The following is a 16,366-nucleotide window of genomic DNA, read 5'->3' on the forward strand; positions in this document are numbered from 1 at the left end:
ACTCACGAAAGCTTATGCCCAAATAAATCTGTGCTATGCATCCGAAGAAGTGAGGATTTTACTCACGAAAGCTTATGCCCAAATAAATGTGTTAGTCTTTAAGGTGCCACCAGACTCCTTGTTGTTTTTGTAGATACAGACTAACACGGCTACCCCGATACATTGCTACACTAACTTACTCAAAGACAAACCACCGTTCACGAAAGCCAAGTTTCAAGCTCCTCCAAAACCAAACCACATCAGAGAAACCTCAGAAGTAGGGTGCACTGATGAGTAATAATTTCATAGCCATTCCCTTACCCTTCGCACAACTGCTTCAGGGACAAAGCTCTGACAAAACACACAAATGCCGCTGCAGTCTGGGATTGAGCCATTTAAAGTGGAATACAGACATTAGAAGGACATCTGGTTTCCCTACCACTTTCATAACCCCAAATTATCCACTGCTAGCAGCCTTAGCTGAGATAAAATGGTTTCTAGCTCTGGAGCAATTTCATGTTTGGAAGGAGTGGAGACGTTAAAACCACAGATCCTGTCTGCTCTGCATAGGTGTTAAAATATCCTGTAGAATGATTTGTAAGAGCAGAGGCTTGCCTCTGGATCCTTGTCCAGGACTTTCCTTTCCAACTCCTTGCTGTGAGCTGGCTGCTGTCCTCTTCAGAGGTGGTTGCATTTTAGAAGTGGGGTATATTTCATCAGCTTAGTATTTACAATAACCTCGCTCTCTACTGGCTGCCCCAGACTTACAACTCCCAACTGAACAAACTCTCCTTTAGCCCATATGGTAGAGGCCTGGGATTTTGGTGCCAAAGACTGTTTCTATTCCTGCAGAGAAGTGTCTGGCTCTGCAGGTGGTTCTTGGCAGGTACAGACAGTCTGTGCTTTTGGGGTCCTTTGGGATGGAAAGCACTAAAGGCAAAATGATATTAAGAGGAGAATCCGCTCAATGACAACATGTGATGCTTGCATTCTCCCATCAGAAACCTGCCTAACTGCTCAACAAGAAAACATTTTAGAAAGAAAAGCAGCAGCCGCAGAAAGCAAGAGAGAAGAAGATTTCTTGACAAAAAAATTGGAAGCACTAAAGAAAATGCTCTGGAGTTACCATAGCAACAGTAAAAAAAAAAAAAAAAAACCCAAAAAAACCATCCTCTAAAATAAAAACCGTCAACCATGATTTAATCCCTCACTGGGTTATCAATATTTATGATGAAAGAAAACAGTAACAGCACAGGGCAAAAATTCCATTTCTAAAACACACTGGTGGAGGAGAAATCATTTAACATGAAAGACTTTGATGCAGACATCGCATGATTATTTCACAATGCACATACTGGGTAGTGGAGGGAGGGGATGAGAAGGGAGAGATTGGTGACCCTGGTGGGAATAAAGTGCTCCCACGCTAACACATCTGGGTCTGATTCGAAGGTTGATCGCTCATTCCCTGGGCTCACAGCAATGCAGTGGTACTATGTAGGCTGCTCAGCCGTGGGGAAAGAGCAGTTCACGTGGCCCAGCAGCAGAGATCCTGCCGGCTGATATAGGAGCAATGATAACCCATCCTCTGTTCAAGGAAGATCACTGAAATGTAGGCCTAAGGGGAAGACAAGGGGTACAAGCTGGGTAGAAAAAGGGTGTCTCTCTAGGGAAATCTGTCCCTTCCAGAACACCTCCAAACCAAACAGCCCACAGAAGGGCAGAAGTTAGGGAGAGAAGGGTTTCTAGGTGAGGTCTGATCTATGGAAGGGAAAAGCTCCACTGGAATATTAAATGTTTCTGATTCTATTGTTTCCTGCCTTTGCTTAACAAAATCCAGCTAAGATTGAATAAAAAGAAGATTAAACACAGCCGATGTTTATCTCGTCTTGAGAGCCCATTAGAGCCGCAGCAGCCTCCCACTAATTAATAGTGTAACAATGCTTGTTGAAAGCCATAATTGAAAGTCTCCACTACTATTACTGCCACAATGTATGCCAGCTACTGGGCTAGAACAGGGAAGAAAACCCTGACAACACTGCTCTACAGCCAAAATGCTTCTGAAATAAATGTAGTCAAACTTTACTAATTCTGGGTCACTGAGAACGAAAATGATGCTTAAAATTGTTGATTGGCTCTAGTTTTCAAGATATGCTATTGGGTCAGTATATACGACCCTTGACTTGGGAATGGCAGAGGATAAGTGAGTTATAAAGGGAAGGGATCTCAATTTAAACCAGAAATGACTAAAATACATCTTTGACTGGATCTATGAATAAATCTATGACTGGGTTTGGACAGTACTTGCTTTTTAGGCAAAACAATGAATGATGCAATCTGAAGCTGGTATTGCGTCATACATGATATAAATTGCATCATGTTATTCCTAGAAGTCATGGATGATGCAATCATAACGAAGCTTACATCACTCTGCTGAACAAATTGCCCTATATCAGCTCTAGAAATCATACAGTGTCGTGCTCTCTTATTTGTCAGTGTTTGATTTTGCAAAGGGACACATTTCTGTTTAGCCAAAGTGAGCAGAGATGCCTCGTACTTGTGTGAACAGTGCAGATAACTTCTGCTATGTTTGTGGTGAAGTGACTTTTGCATCACAAAAGCGCAGTATAACCACTATGGTTAAGAAAGCCTATCACCTTTATTTTGGCTGCAAAATTGGAGCTCAGGACAAGAGCTCCACACATATGCTGCAACACTTGTGCAACAAATCTTCGCCAGTGGTTGAACAGGAAAAGGAAATCTATGCCTTTTGCAGTGCCAATGATTTGGAGAGAGCCAACAGATCATACCAGCAATTGTTACTTCTGCATGGTGCCTCCAGTTGGGAAAGGTGTGTCAAAGAAGAAAAAGTGGACTGTGCATTATCCAAACATTCCATCAGCTATACACCCAGTACCCCACGGAGGAGGACTGCCGGTTCCTGATGCACCAGAATCATTCTCACTTGAGTCAGACGAGAAAGAGGAAGAGGATGAAACTTTTGGTCCTGAACCATCAATGTCACAGGACCCACATTTTCTCCCATCCTCCTCCTCTGAACCACACCTCATAACACAAGGTGAACTGAATGACCTTGTCAGGGATTTGGAACTACCCAAGAGTAAGGCAGAGCTGTTGGGCTCCAGACTACAGCAGTGGAATCTCCTGGCAGGTGATGTTAGGGTTTCCATGTTCCGTGACCGTCAAAAGGATCTTGTCCCATTCTTCTTCATGGAAGGTGATCTTGTAGCCTGCAACAACATCGATGGTGTGATGGCAGCCCTCAACATCGTTCACGATCCAGATGAGTGGAGACTGTTCATTGAGTCATCGAAGACGAGTCTTAAAGCTGTTTTACTGCATAATGGCAATGTTTTGCCATCAAATCCAGTTGGTCATGCAGTCCATATGAAGGAAACCTATGACAACATGAAACAACTTTTGAGGTGCATAAACTATGACCGACATCAGTGGCAGCTTTGTGGCGATTTGAAGGTTGTTGCTCTCTTGCTTGGTCTGCAGACTGGATACACAAAGTACGGCTGTTTTCTCTGCGAATGGGATAGTTGGGCAAGAGATTCCCACTACATCAAGAAAGATTGGCCACTCCGACAGTCATTGGAGCCTAGGAGGAAAAGTGTTCAGCATCCACCACTTGTTGAATCAAGGAAGATTTTGTTACCACCCTTACACATCAAGCTGGGTCTGATGAAGAACTTTGTCAAGGCCATTGACAAAACACAAGCAGCTTTCAAGTATCTCCGTGGAAAATTTCCAAGGTTAAGTGAAGCTAAGATAAAGGAAGGTGTCTTTGTTGGTCCTCAGATTCGTGAACTTCTTCGAGATGATGCATTTGACCATGCACTGCGTGGCAAGGAAAAGACGGCATGGAAAGCCTTCCAGTTAGTGGCAGTAAATTTTCTCGGAAACAACAAGGCAGACAACTACAGGTTGTTGGTGGAAAACCTCCTCAAGGCATACAAAAGCCTTGGTTGCAACATGTCACTAAAGATACATTTTTTGCACTCTCATCTAGATTTTTTTCCACTGAACTGCGGAGCAGTGAGCGACGAGCACGGCGAGCAATTTCACCAGGACATTGCAACAATGGAGAAACGCTATCAGGGCAAATGGAGCCCATCAATGCTTGCAGACTATTGCTGGACAGTGACAAGAGATGCTCCATTTAATGAATACAAGAGACAAGCCAAGAAGCGCCGAGTAGACACTGAATCGGACTAAACTATGTACATAATAGTTTTTTGCCTTTTGTTTCATAATAAATTTTATTTATATAACCCTTTTGCTGATTTTTAAAGTGTTACATAAACAGGACAGGTGAAATATTGTCATGTAAAGCAACCGTAAACACATGAAGAGACCTAGGTTTACAATTTATGATTAAAACTCTACTATCTACACAATATACATAGACATAAAATGTAAAAACTTAAATATCTTAGAAACAGTAGCCAATCAGTTGTTTTAATTGTCATATTTGAATTCAGCACGTCAAAATACATAATAAATAGCACATTTTATCTCTGAAGCAGACGACTTCTCAAAAATTGTAGACCAATGCAATTAAGGCAACCTCCCAAAGCTTTTCTTTGAAATCACTGCTTATTTAACAGTTTTCATGTAGAACTCCCAATATTTCATGAGTATGTGGCCCCGGACAGAAATAGACTGCAAAATTAGGGACTAGGATTTCAAACACCCTAAAATTCAGGGATGTTTGGATCTGGCATTCTAGATCAGCCCAGGTAGGGGCATATGGAAAATTTGGATCCAGATGCTGAACCGCTACCACATTCATAGGTGTTCAGAATTGGGATGCTAGTTCAGGCCCATCCCTAATGTTGAAACTCTTATCTCAGCACTGATATTTCGCTAGTGGGAACCAGAAAATGCAGAAGCCCATGGAAATGGGGGAGGAGGAGGGAAAAAAAGGGAACACAATGTTCCCTAAATGTTAATAAGTTCTGGTTCGAGGGATGGACCAAGGTTTGAGTCAATTCCTCTTTGATCCTATCCATCTGCCTGTCCTCTCTTTACCATCTGATTGTGAGGACTGTCCTCCCTCCTTCCCTCTTGTACAGCCCGAGAAACACATCACAGAATTAAAACTCATCCCAGTAACATTTCGGCTTGTTCAGCAAGGAGGTGTGATAGCAAGTGACTGGTACATTCATTCCCTAGGGCTGCTAAGGGGAAAGAGGAGTGGGTGTCTCTTTCCATGCAGAAAACAAAGACCTGCAAAAAGGGGAGGTTTGGGTCGGATTTATAAAAATCAACTCAATCCTGAATCTCCTCTCTGCTGTGAGTACCAAAACAAAGTGAAAACCACCCTAGTACTGCACAGTTTTGTTCATTACAGCGTTTTTAAACACCTTCCTCTGAACTAACATAGGACACTGCCCACAGTCAAAGACATTGCCATAGAGAGTGACGGAAGCCCCCTCCCGCCCCCATTTTTTGGAGCATTTAAAACTGGCCTGGACAAAGCACAATAGGGAACAATTCTGCACTGATAGGCAGATGGTCTAGCAGCTCTTTACCGTTTCCAGTTTCTGTGATTCTACAGCAGACTGACCATTGGTCTGTTTCAGTGTAGTAACTGCAATATGTGCATATAATCTACAACATAGGTCACCTGAAACTGTGTGGTGTGGCTATATTTAAAAAAATATGGGAGGAAGCTGGAAGTTCCAAATTTCAGAACTGGACTTTACAATCCTGATGGAGCACATGGAAACTGCTAAGCTGCACCACTCTTCCCCTGACTTCTGTTAGACTTTGCCTAAGGCAGTCCAATAAAAAGGGCCCCCCTCCCTGCGACACAGCTGTAGAAGGCTTTGATTTTATCCTTACAAGATATTTGAAGGAATTTAAACCACCAGTGAGAAAGCAGGAAATACGCATTTCACCTTTGAAGTGCTCCTAATGGAAAGAATCTCTGTTTTTCTTTAAAAACCCCAAACTAAAAGCGGCCTAGTCTGAAGAGTTACTTTGCTTTGTACAAACATTTTATCGGCGAAGGAAAAAAAGTCTGAAACTTTTGTAGAAGTACTTGGGAGGAAAAGAAATGATGGGGTAAAATGCTGTATCTCTCTGAAGCAATCCACAACTGCACTTCCGTTCTATTTATTCCACTGCCATGAATTCATATACAGCATTCCCCATAGGATTTATCAGGCTCTCTTCTCAAATAGCATAGTTTTATTTGAATTTTTTTTTAAACATGAAGTGAGATCATGGGGGGCAGGCGGAGGGCTCCCTTGGTGCAGGGTGCTACACAAGACATGGAAGACATTACACTGGAAATAGTGTACACATACACACACCAGAATATAAATAAATAGAATACAACATTTCCTGTAGGGTGGTCTTTCAGTGTTTTCCATATCAAGAGGCAGCAGCTCATCCTTTTAGAGCAGGAGGACCTGAGTTCTAGCTTTGCCACCACAAGGTAGTTTTGGGTAGCAAAGGTGCTTATGTTCCCAGAGAGAATCTCTGGGTATGTCTACACTGACAGAGTTACATCGCCGGCAGTTACATCATTGCTCAGAGAACGCTGAAGGGAAACCGCTGTTGTGTGTTCACAAGATCAGCTGCCTGTGCAATAGTGTGTTCACACTTGCCGCACTTGCATCGGTATTTGGAGTGGTGCACTCTGGGCAGCTATCCCACAGAGCACCTCTTTCTCTTCTGCCACTAAGAGTTGTGGGAAGGCGGAGGGGGTCACGGGGCATCCTGGGTCCTGTCCCAATGCTCCGTGATGCATTGCTTCGCATCCCAGCAATCCCCTTCCATCCGCATTTGGCGCCATCTTTCAATGGTTTGTGTACTGCGCGCTCTGCCTCTTTGGTCTGCAGGAATGGATCCCACACTGTTGATCAATATGCTGCTTGCTCTCACTAACACGTCACGAGTGGCAGTGGAGTTATTCCTTAAACTACAAAGGCAAGAGGAGTTCGACACTGATCTCGCTATGCGTAGTAGCTACGACATGAGATTGCTTGTGGCATTCACGGAGGTGCTGACCACAGTGGAACGCCACTTTTGGGCTCGGGAAACAAGCACTGAGTGGTGGGATCACATCATCATGCACATCTGGGATCACAAGCAGCGGCTGCAGAACTTTCGGATGAGGAAAGCCACATACATGGGACTGTTTGATGAGCTTGCCCCAGCCCTGCAGCGTAAGGACACGAGAATGAGAACTGTCCTGTTGTTGGAGAAGTGTGTGGTGATTGCACTGTGGAAGCTGGCTACTCCAGACTGCTACTCATCAGTTGCTAACCAGTTTGGAGTGGGAAAGTCGACCGTTGGATTTGTGTTGATGGAAGTGTGCAGGGCCATTAATCGCATCCTGGTCCAAAAGACCGTGACTCTGGACAACGTGCGTGACTTTGTGGATGGCTTTGCATAAATGGGCTTCCCTAACTGCAGAGGGGCGACAGATGGCACGCACATTCCAATTCTGGCACCAGACTACCTAGCCACCGAGTACATTAATCGGAAAGGGTATTTCTCTATGGTTCTCCAGGCGCTTGTGGATCACCGTGGGCGTTTCATTGACATTAACACAGGCTGGCCCGGAAAGGTGCATGACGCAAGCATCTTTCGGAACACTTGGCTGTTCAGGAAGATGCAGGCCGAGACTTTCTTCACGGACCAGATGATCACCATAGGGGAAGTCAGAATGCCCATTGTGATCGTGGGAGACCCTGCATACCCCTTAATGCCGTGGCTTATGAAGCCATACGGGGGAACCTTGACAGTAGGAAGAAGCGGTTCAACAACAGGCTGAGCAAGTGCAGAATGACTGTTGAGTGTGCTTTTGGCCGTTTAAAGGCCCGCTGGCGCTGCCTATATGGGAGACTGGACCTGGCCGATGACAATGTTCCTATGCTTATAGCCGCATGCTGTATGTGCCATAATTTGTGAAGGGAAGGGTGAAAGCTTCACTCAGGGCTGGACCGCTGAGGCTCCACGCCTGGAGGCTGAATTTGAACAGCCTGAGACCAGGGCTATTAGAGAGGCACAGCACAGGGCCATAAGGATCAGGAATGCCTTGAGGCAGCAATTTGAAGCTGAAAGCCACTAATATTTGTTGCTATGCTTGGGAGTGCAGTGCTTGTAATGCTAGGAGGTGACTGTTATTGATGCAGATGATACACTGTGAAGGTTTAAGAAAATTGCCTCTTGCTTTGCAGGGTTCTGTTTGCTTTCAATTAATGGAATAAAGATTGCTTTCAAATCAAAACAATTATTTTATTAAAAAACAACAACTGGAGGGGAGAGACAAACAAAAAAACACACCAGCACTGTCGGGGATGGGGGAAGGGAGGATCCCAGGAGGAGGTGGGGTCCCAGGGTGGTTAAAGATTTGTGTATGTCCAGGTATCATATGCAACCTTGTCCTTTGGAGTACAGTGCAGCGGGTACTGTTCTTCAGCAGGGCTAAACTGCAGAGGGACGGGTGTTGAGTGCAGTGGATACTGGGAGTCTGCAGGGCTGGACTGTGACGGGGCAGGAGTGGAATGCAGAGGGTACAGAGTGGAGTTAGGAGGTTGATAAGTGTGTTGGCGGTGTTTGGGGGGTGCATGGGAAAGAGTTTGCGACAGCGGCTGCAGGGGAGGGCAGGCGCGGAGCTGTTCAGTTTGCAGTGCTAGTTGCGCCTAGAGCGTGTCCACTTAGTGCTCCATAACGTTTAAGAGCCGCTCCGTGGCTTTGTTCTGGCGCACCGCAGTCTCCTTTCAGTCCCTCTTCTCGCTGTACCACCACTCCTTCAATTCTTGTTTTTCAGCCATGGAGTGCATTGTGACTTCATGCAGAAACTCCTTTCTTTATTTTTTTGTGGCTTCTTTCTAATTCTGCGCAGCCGTTCAGCCCGCGATAAAGAGGGAGGCTGGGCTCCCCAGGCCATATCTGCGAAGCCAAAATGCTACATTTTACAGAAGCAGTATTGTTTGCAACACACAGACCACAGATTCAGTGATTTAAAAACACAGTTAGTATTCACATACCTGTCACTAACTGGCTGACCCCAGGCAAGCACACATGAGCCACAAGACCCCCAAAATGGTGAGTAACCACGGGGGCAGGGGAAATCAGTGTTCCAGGACCGTACTGTACAGTGGGCACATGGCTATTGGGGAGAGCCAGCACTGTAGGGAGGGCCTTATAATCATTACTGTCCCTACATTTTCCATAGGTTGAGTTCATTATGGAAGATATTCCGCTGCTGAGGGTGAGCAGGGAATCAAGGGAGGGTCTTCTCCAAGACTGCAGCTTCTGCCCTGGCCCTTATGCGGCTCGCCTGTGAGCAGTAATGATCCTCCCCTCCAGTGATGGCAGGGTAGCACGGGAAAGATAGCCTTAATGGGGAAGAAACAAAGCAGCTCTGCCAAAGAACGTGCGGCAGCGGATTGCCCAGTATCTCTATGACAGTTTCGTGGAGATCTCTGAGGCAGATTTCCATGAAGTGAGGGAGTCAATCAACAGCCTGTTCCGCTGCTCAGACTAGGCATGTGGTGGTACGTGCATCATACAGACACAAGCCTGCTTTCTGCAACCCTCCTGCTCCCAACAACTCGCTTCAGCGTTTCCCCAAATCAAAGCCACTTACCAAGGGCCTCCTCTTCTGTTTGTGCTTCGCCAAGCTCTGACCGCTGTGACTGGCTAGCCTCCTCCGGGGTAGAGGAGAGATCCTGGCTGCATGCATCTCTGATCTCCGAGTCGTCCTCTGCCTCTGGGTCCCCCTCCACATCCTCGTCCAAGATTTCCTCCTCCTGACTCGGTCCACTCTCGACTGACATGCAAGCCACTGAAATATCCACAATGGCCTTCGCAGTGGAGGTGGAGTCACCACCAAGTATCGTGTCCAACTCTTTGTAGAACCGGCAGCTTGTGGGCGCAGCACTGGAGGGGTAGTTTGCCTCCTGCGCCTTGTGGTAGGTGTTTCACAGCTCCTTCACTTTGACCCTGCATTGCAGTGTGTCCCGGTCATGGCCCCTTTCTGTCATGCATCATGAAATCTGTCCTTAGGTATAATTCCTATGGCGGGAGCGCAGCTGGAACTGGACAGCCTCCTCTCCCCAAATGCTGATGAGGTCCAGCAGCTCGGCATTGCTCCAAGCGGGGGATCGCCTGGTGCGTGGAGCAGACATGGTCACTTGGAAAAAAGCGCTGAGACCACTGCACGAGTCACCGAGCAAACAGGAAGGGGACTTTCAAAATTCCCAAGGAATTTAAGGAGTGGGGCTCATGATTGGTCACCTGAGGGCAGGGCTGTAGAGTTCAAACCCATTACCAGAGAGGCGAGAACAGGCATTGTGGGACACCTCCCGTGCTGTAATCGACCAGGGTCTCTACACTGGCACCATGGCGCTGTAGCCCCGGAGCAGAAAGTTGTCGAGGTGGGGTTTTTATTTATTTAAACACAGCTCTGCAACTGCGCAATTTCTGCACACTAAGTGGCTTGGCAGTGTGTACACCTCGGGAGTTACAGCACTCAAAGCTGCTTTACTGCGCAGAAACTTGTCAGCGTAGACAAGGCCTCTATTAGAACAGGCTCTATGACACACTAGGAAGCAGTTCCGATTCCGCACAGTAGAGGGTACATGCACATACAGGAGCATGCTAGTAGAAAACCAAGTTATGGGCAGGATTTGGGGAATATCAACAAATGGGTAAAATTCAGGCCAAAATTCCTCAATGCACTGATCTGGGACCAACCAGCCACTGAACTTTTGGCAACATGTGGTGCCTCGACTCCATTGTCTGGTGCTGTTTAGGAAGCCAGCAATGCACGCCTCCACTTATACATTCAATATCTAGCTGAACAGCACCTTGATGTACTTAGATTGCGGGGCATAATTTCCCATGGAGAGCTCTCTCCTCTTTTTAAAATGTCTGTTTCAAGGGTCTCCTTGGGGAGACCACTGGGGCCCTTTCCCATGCCAAAGCAGAAAGGAGACTGAAGAGTTGGGCATAAAAGCAGCTGCTCTGAGCCTCAGCTATCTTCATTGCCCCCTCCTGTCAAGGGTTCCCACTTGGGGAGTGGTGAAATGGAACGCTGCAGACAAGTCACCTCCTTTCACAGAAGTATGGTTTTAAACAGTTACGGGGAGTGTTTTAATTAAAACTAAACAATTTTCAAATGGGTTTGTTTTCATATATAATCAATTTCTCTCTCACACACAAACAAACAAACTGAAAATCTGTGATGCTGAAGCAGTATAATGTACCATCAAAGCCTGCTAAACATTTTTATAATGGTAATGAAATTGTGTCCTGACAGAAACCCACAGAAGTTAAAAAGCGCCGAAAAAATTAATAACACTACTGTATTTTTTAAAGCAGCATGTTGCAGACACAAAGACATTCCAACGGACTAATATGTTCTGCTTCAAAACACATTTACATTCCTGATTTTCCTTCTACTGCAGATAGCCAAAAAACCCATGCAAATTAAGTTTGTGATTCCATTGTGACTGGTGATAAAAAGACAGGCTTCAGTCTCTATACATCTCCAGTTTATTATGCTCCACTGGAAGCTATTCACTTCAGCCATACTTGGGTCAGGTTTGATTTTAAACGTTAATTCACTTTTAGTATCTAAGGTCAATTTTTTTAAAATATGATTTTGAATCTGACTGGGTCCCCTTTAAAACTGATTGTGACAGTACCTCAGGTTCTATCACCGTGTGTGGAGGTGCAAAGCTGTTCTGCTGACACTCTGCAAATCAGACCAGAAGGTCTCAAATTCCAATTCAGGAGCATAAAAGGCTGAGAACTCTGATAGAGGAGAGATGTAGGAGCAGACCTGCAGGGAGAAACCCGGGGCACGGCCAAGTTCTAAAGAAATTCAGGATAAGGTGTGTCTCCTTAAGACAAAGGTAAAGAAAAACTTCAGGAAGGGGGATGAAATTTGAACAGCAACTCACTGTGTGCAGGCAGGCTGTGGCAAGCGCAGGGAGAGTGCCCTCTTCCACTACACCTGATCCTTGCCAAAAGGCAGCAATAAACTAGCACCGGATTTGTCAAAAACAAAAAGTTTGCCAGAAAGTTACATGCCACCTCAAGCAAGTTTCAGCCTTACTTTGTAAAAGAGCTGGAAAGGAGTCCAATAAAAGCGATGGCTGCCCCCGAGGCTGCTGTCGTCCTGCAGCCAATCCGGTCAGTGAAGATACTCACAATAGGCGAGCAGAAGAAAATCATCCCCATGGCCAGGGCTCCAACCAGCGCTAGGGAGAGAAACAAAGGGAGGTGAAGATCAGCAACTGCTATGGAAACAATATGCCAATGAAAGAGAGACCAAAGCAGATGACAGTGGTGGGGGGAGGATTTTATTGGCAGTCTCAGTAGAGTGGCCCATCTCCATTGCACAGCCAGCCAATCCTTGCACTACTCTCTCAAGAGACACAGTCTCTTCTGGCCATAGCTGAGGCATGCTAGCCTGGCATGTACAGAACTTTGCACTGTCACGGACCTCATTGTACCTATTGTGTGGACAGAACAAGTAGGTGTTTGTGTGAGGGAGGTGTGCCTAGGTTTATGCTATATCCACCTCTGCTGGGTTTATGTATTCTAGTAAGGCAACCCAGATTCTGCTCCATTTATCTAGCTTGTCCTATAGTCACCATACTGAGGGCTCCACTGCTATGATTTCTGTCCGTAAGATATTCTGGACTGGTAAGAAAAACATGTAGACCCAGGAGAGAACATGAGATCTTCCTAGTCTCTGACACTTATGAGCTTGATATCCTGAGGTACTAAGCACCCTCAACTCCTAGGAACCTTCCTGAAGGCAGAGGGCTTTCAGCCCTATATTTTAGCTACAATTACTATCCATCAATACTCATTTTCCTAAAGGGCCAGAGATTTCTAAACTTCCCTGCAGGACATAAGGGTTTTCTGACGTCATTGCGGGTGGCTTTTCATTGCAATGTTCTTTCCTACTCCAGCAACAATATGTACCCTACATAAAACAACTGAGAGATATTAATTGCAGCAAACATCAATTTTCTAAACAACATAAGCTAGTAAATAATTAAATGACACTCAAATTACACGTCAACCAGAAACAAAAAACAGAAAAATGGCAAAACTTAAGAGAACAAGATCTGAGCCCCACCAAGAGATGTTGGCTTGGTCCAAGAGTAATAAAATAGAACACACACGGTCTGGGGCTGTGCTCACTGACAAATCTCTTGCCAGTGTTTTGTTCCAAGGAATGCACGTTGTTTTGGACAAGGCGATGTACATTACCTGCACAAAGCCATATTAGATGCGTGAACAGGACCATTATCACAAAACATATCCAACGCCCCTGATTTCATAGGAAAGACTTTTGTCAGGGGTATGGTCTAAAGCCCACTGGAGTCAATGGGCGTTTTTCCAGTGACTTCAGTACACTTTGGACCAGGACCATGATGACCTAGGATTTAACACTGCCTCACATTCCCTGTTGGAAGGCCTTTTATTTTCCATCTTTCTTTACACAAATCCGGAGGAAACTACTATTTTTTTTAAAAAAGGTTTTGCTGCTGAAAAAGATTTTGGGCCTGTTGGGCTTGATGTCTTTAAAGGTCTCTTTAAACCCATTCTTTCCTTAAAAGAGAAGATATAGAAAGGTAACATACTAAAAAAAAATCCTCTATCCACAAATGGTGAGGAGAACCACACAAGAAATACACTGCAGAATACATTAACCCTTGCGTGAAAAGGTCTCCTGTCTGGAGCACAGAGTTCTGAGGAAAGAAGGAAGAGAATATAGAAACTGCCACTCTGGCACAAATCAACAGCCACTGGATAATGCACATAACTGTATAATATTTACAATCCTTGGTCGAGGGAGGGGAGTTTCTTTTGGACCTCAGCTGATGATTAGTTTATGCATAAGGATAGAAAGCAATTGGCATTTTATTCTAGGTAGTGTAAACGCAGACGGCTGCTCTTATTTATAGAATTACCTATCAAAAGAAGTATAATGGGATACAAAATTAGTCACAATCAGGTTGGTATTACATGTCTTAGTCCATAAAACAACAAGGCTGCGAAATAAAGCATTCAAAAAGAGCAAAATAATTTTAATTTAGGACACCTTATGAATATGAACTATGAGAGTCTTTATTTACATAATCACATGCTATTCTTTCTGCAGCACCTCAACATTCAGGTCAGATGGTGTGCAATGAGCTAAACAGCTCTTCAAAACAGACCTAACAAATTGTACTTTTAATTGCTGACCATGTGGTCTCCTTTCCAGTAGTCTCTACACCAACCCCGCCTCATTCATTAGCCAACCTGTATAATGAATGAGACAGGGGTCCTGGGAGAAAAAAGAGACAATACAATGTACAATTATGTAATTAAAGACAACAGGCCAGCTCTTCAGCGGGTGTAAATTGGTGTAGCTCAGTTTCCTTCAATGCACTTAACACCAGTTTACACCAGCTAAGGAGATCTAGTAGCTGCACAAAGGGGCAAACTTAAGGTTGTGCAGACAACACTGGCATTTTCTCACTTCTGAGTGCTTAACTTTGTATTGTTAATATTTTTAAATGGAATTTCTTAAGTGTTTTTAAGAGAAAATAATTTCCACAACGCTGAACTGTAGTATTTGATCAACAGCCGCAGAATGATCTTTCCTGAGCACCACAGGAATTCAGTAAGTGCACAGTTTTGAGTACCTTCTATATACCCATATCTGAATGCAGGGTAGTATCCATTGGCATGATAGCATGCAGCAATATAGGTCTTAAAACTACTGAAAGATCTCTTATAAATCACCGTGGTTTGCACTGGTGGAAATAAGCTTCTTTATGGCAACTTCCAGAGTCATGTACTTCTGGGCAGCAGACTCCACAGTGCAACTTTTAACACTGACCACTGAACAAGAAACTTTCCCTACACAAGTGGTCCCAGTTACACTCCAAGCCAAACTTCAGCAAATATTCAGCATGTAAGGATTTGCTTGCACCTGCAGTGAGGGCTCGGCAAATCTTTTCACCCCAGCATACAACTGAACCCAAAGAAGTACAATACAACTGGTCCTTCTATAACTGTGAGAGCTTCCGAAAATAACCAGGTCCCTTACAAAAAGAAAGTTAAAGATAGCCCCTCCCCCCCCCCAACAATCCCTTCCTCTTTCCTAAAAAGCTCGACACAAAGAGGCACTCTCAGGCCTGAAAACAGCTGGCCTTTTCAAATTAATTATAGCTTTTCAAGAACCACTTTATTCAAAAAAGTGTTCTGACAATAAATTGAGATGGAGGAAAAATCCTTTAAGGGAAGAATAACTGAGGCACAGCAGGAGTTCTCCAAGACTCACTTCAGCCTGAAAATACTCCCATCTGGCACTGGAACAAAACAAAATTAAAAAGAGAGAGCGCAAAGGAGAGACCTCCCTCTATAGCCAATATTCTTGGCTATAAACAAGGTGCACAGTGTAACGAAAGTACTTCTAATAGGATTAGACGGCATCATTCCAAAGAGCCATCCAAACAAAAAGGGTGGGGGGCCAGAGGGGAAGAGCCAGAATGAAAAAGGCTCATTAAATTGGAGAATATATTTCCGGAAATGTTCCCTCTATTTAAGCCAAGCCAGTAAAACATTTGACGGTCCCATCATGTTTGAAGTTTGCTGAGTATTGTGGTTATTATGGGAAATGAATCTGAGAAACATGGAAATGCAAGCAGAAAACCAGGTATTACATTTAAATAGGCCAGATTCTGATCTCAATTACTCCAGATTTATACATGCGTAACTGGTATAAAAATCCTGCCCAAAATTCAGACTCACATGGGTAGTTCAAAACAAACCTCAACCAGGAGAATCAGCAGCCTCAGCTTTGAAGTTCTAAAAATTGTAACTTGTGAAGGGGGGCATTGTTTAACTAAAATTTATTCTAGATTTGTAACAAAAAATTCCCCTACTCTATTATTCCACCTTAGAGAAACTGCTTACCACACGCAGTAGGGAAAAAAATAGTGTTCTGGCATAACAGTGAGATAAAATAGGTAATAATAATAATTAACACGTCCAGGGTGCTGTTTGTTTTCGAAGTGCTTTACAAATATTAACTAGGTAATGCTTACAACGTCCCTGTGAAGCAGGGAAGCGTTGTTGCTATCTCAATTCCACAGGCATGGAATGTGAGGGAGAGACTGGTTAAGTGCCTTGTCCAAGATCACAATGACACCCCTGGGAGTAGAACAGGAGAAGTTGCTGGCTCCCAATCTTGAGGCCTATTTAATGCTGGTTTGTGTTTAACACCAAATGAGGATAGGGACAAGTGGATTAATGGTTAACTTATATTTTACAGTCACAGGATTGGTATGCACAGGAGCGTAGAAGTAGAGCTGAGCCCTCCATT

The 16,366-nt window shown here is 44.5% G+C and overlaps 1 protein-coding gene across 1 annotated transcript in view; it reads right to left on the reverse strand.

The window, feature by feature from the left end:
- SLC16A2 (solute carrier family 16 member 2) overlaps positions 1-16,366 on the reverse strand; it is a 109,023-nt gene that overhangs the window by 10,059 nt on the left and 82,598 nt on the right. The window contains exon 2 of the mRNA XM_026652973.1: positions 12,089-12,233. Within this exon, the coding sequence (XP_026508758.1) occupies positions 12,089-12,233 (145 nt within the window). The remainder of the gene's footprint in view (positions 1-12,088; positions 12,234-16,366) is intronic.

This window comes from Terrapene carolina, unplaced genomic scaffold (genome assembly GCF_002925995.2).
Source record: "Terrapene carolina triunguis isolate 2854851 unplaced genomic scaffold, T_m_triunguis-2.0 Scaffold131, whole genome shotgun sequence".
NCBI lineage: Eukaryota > Metazoa > Chordata > Testudines > Emydidae > Terrapene > Terrapene triunguis.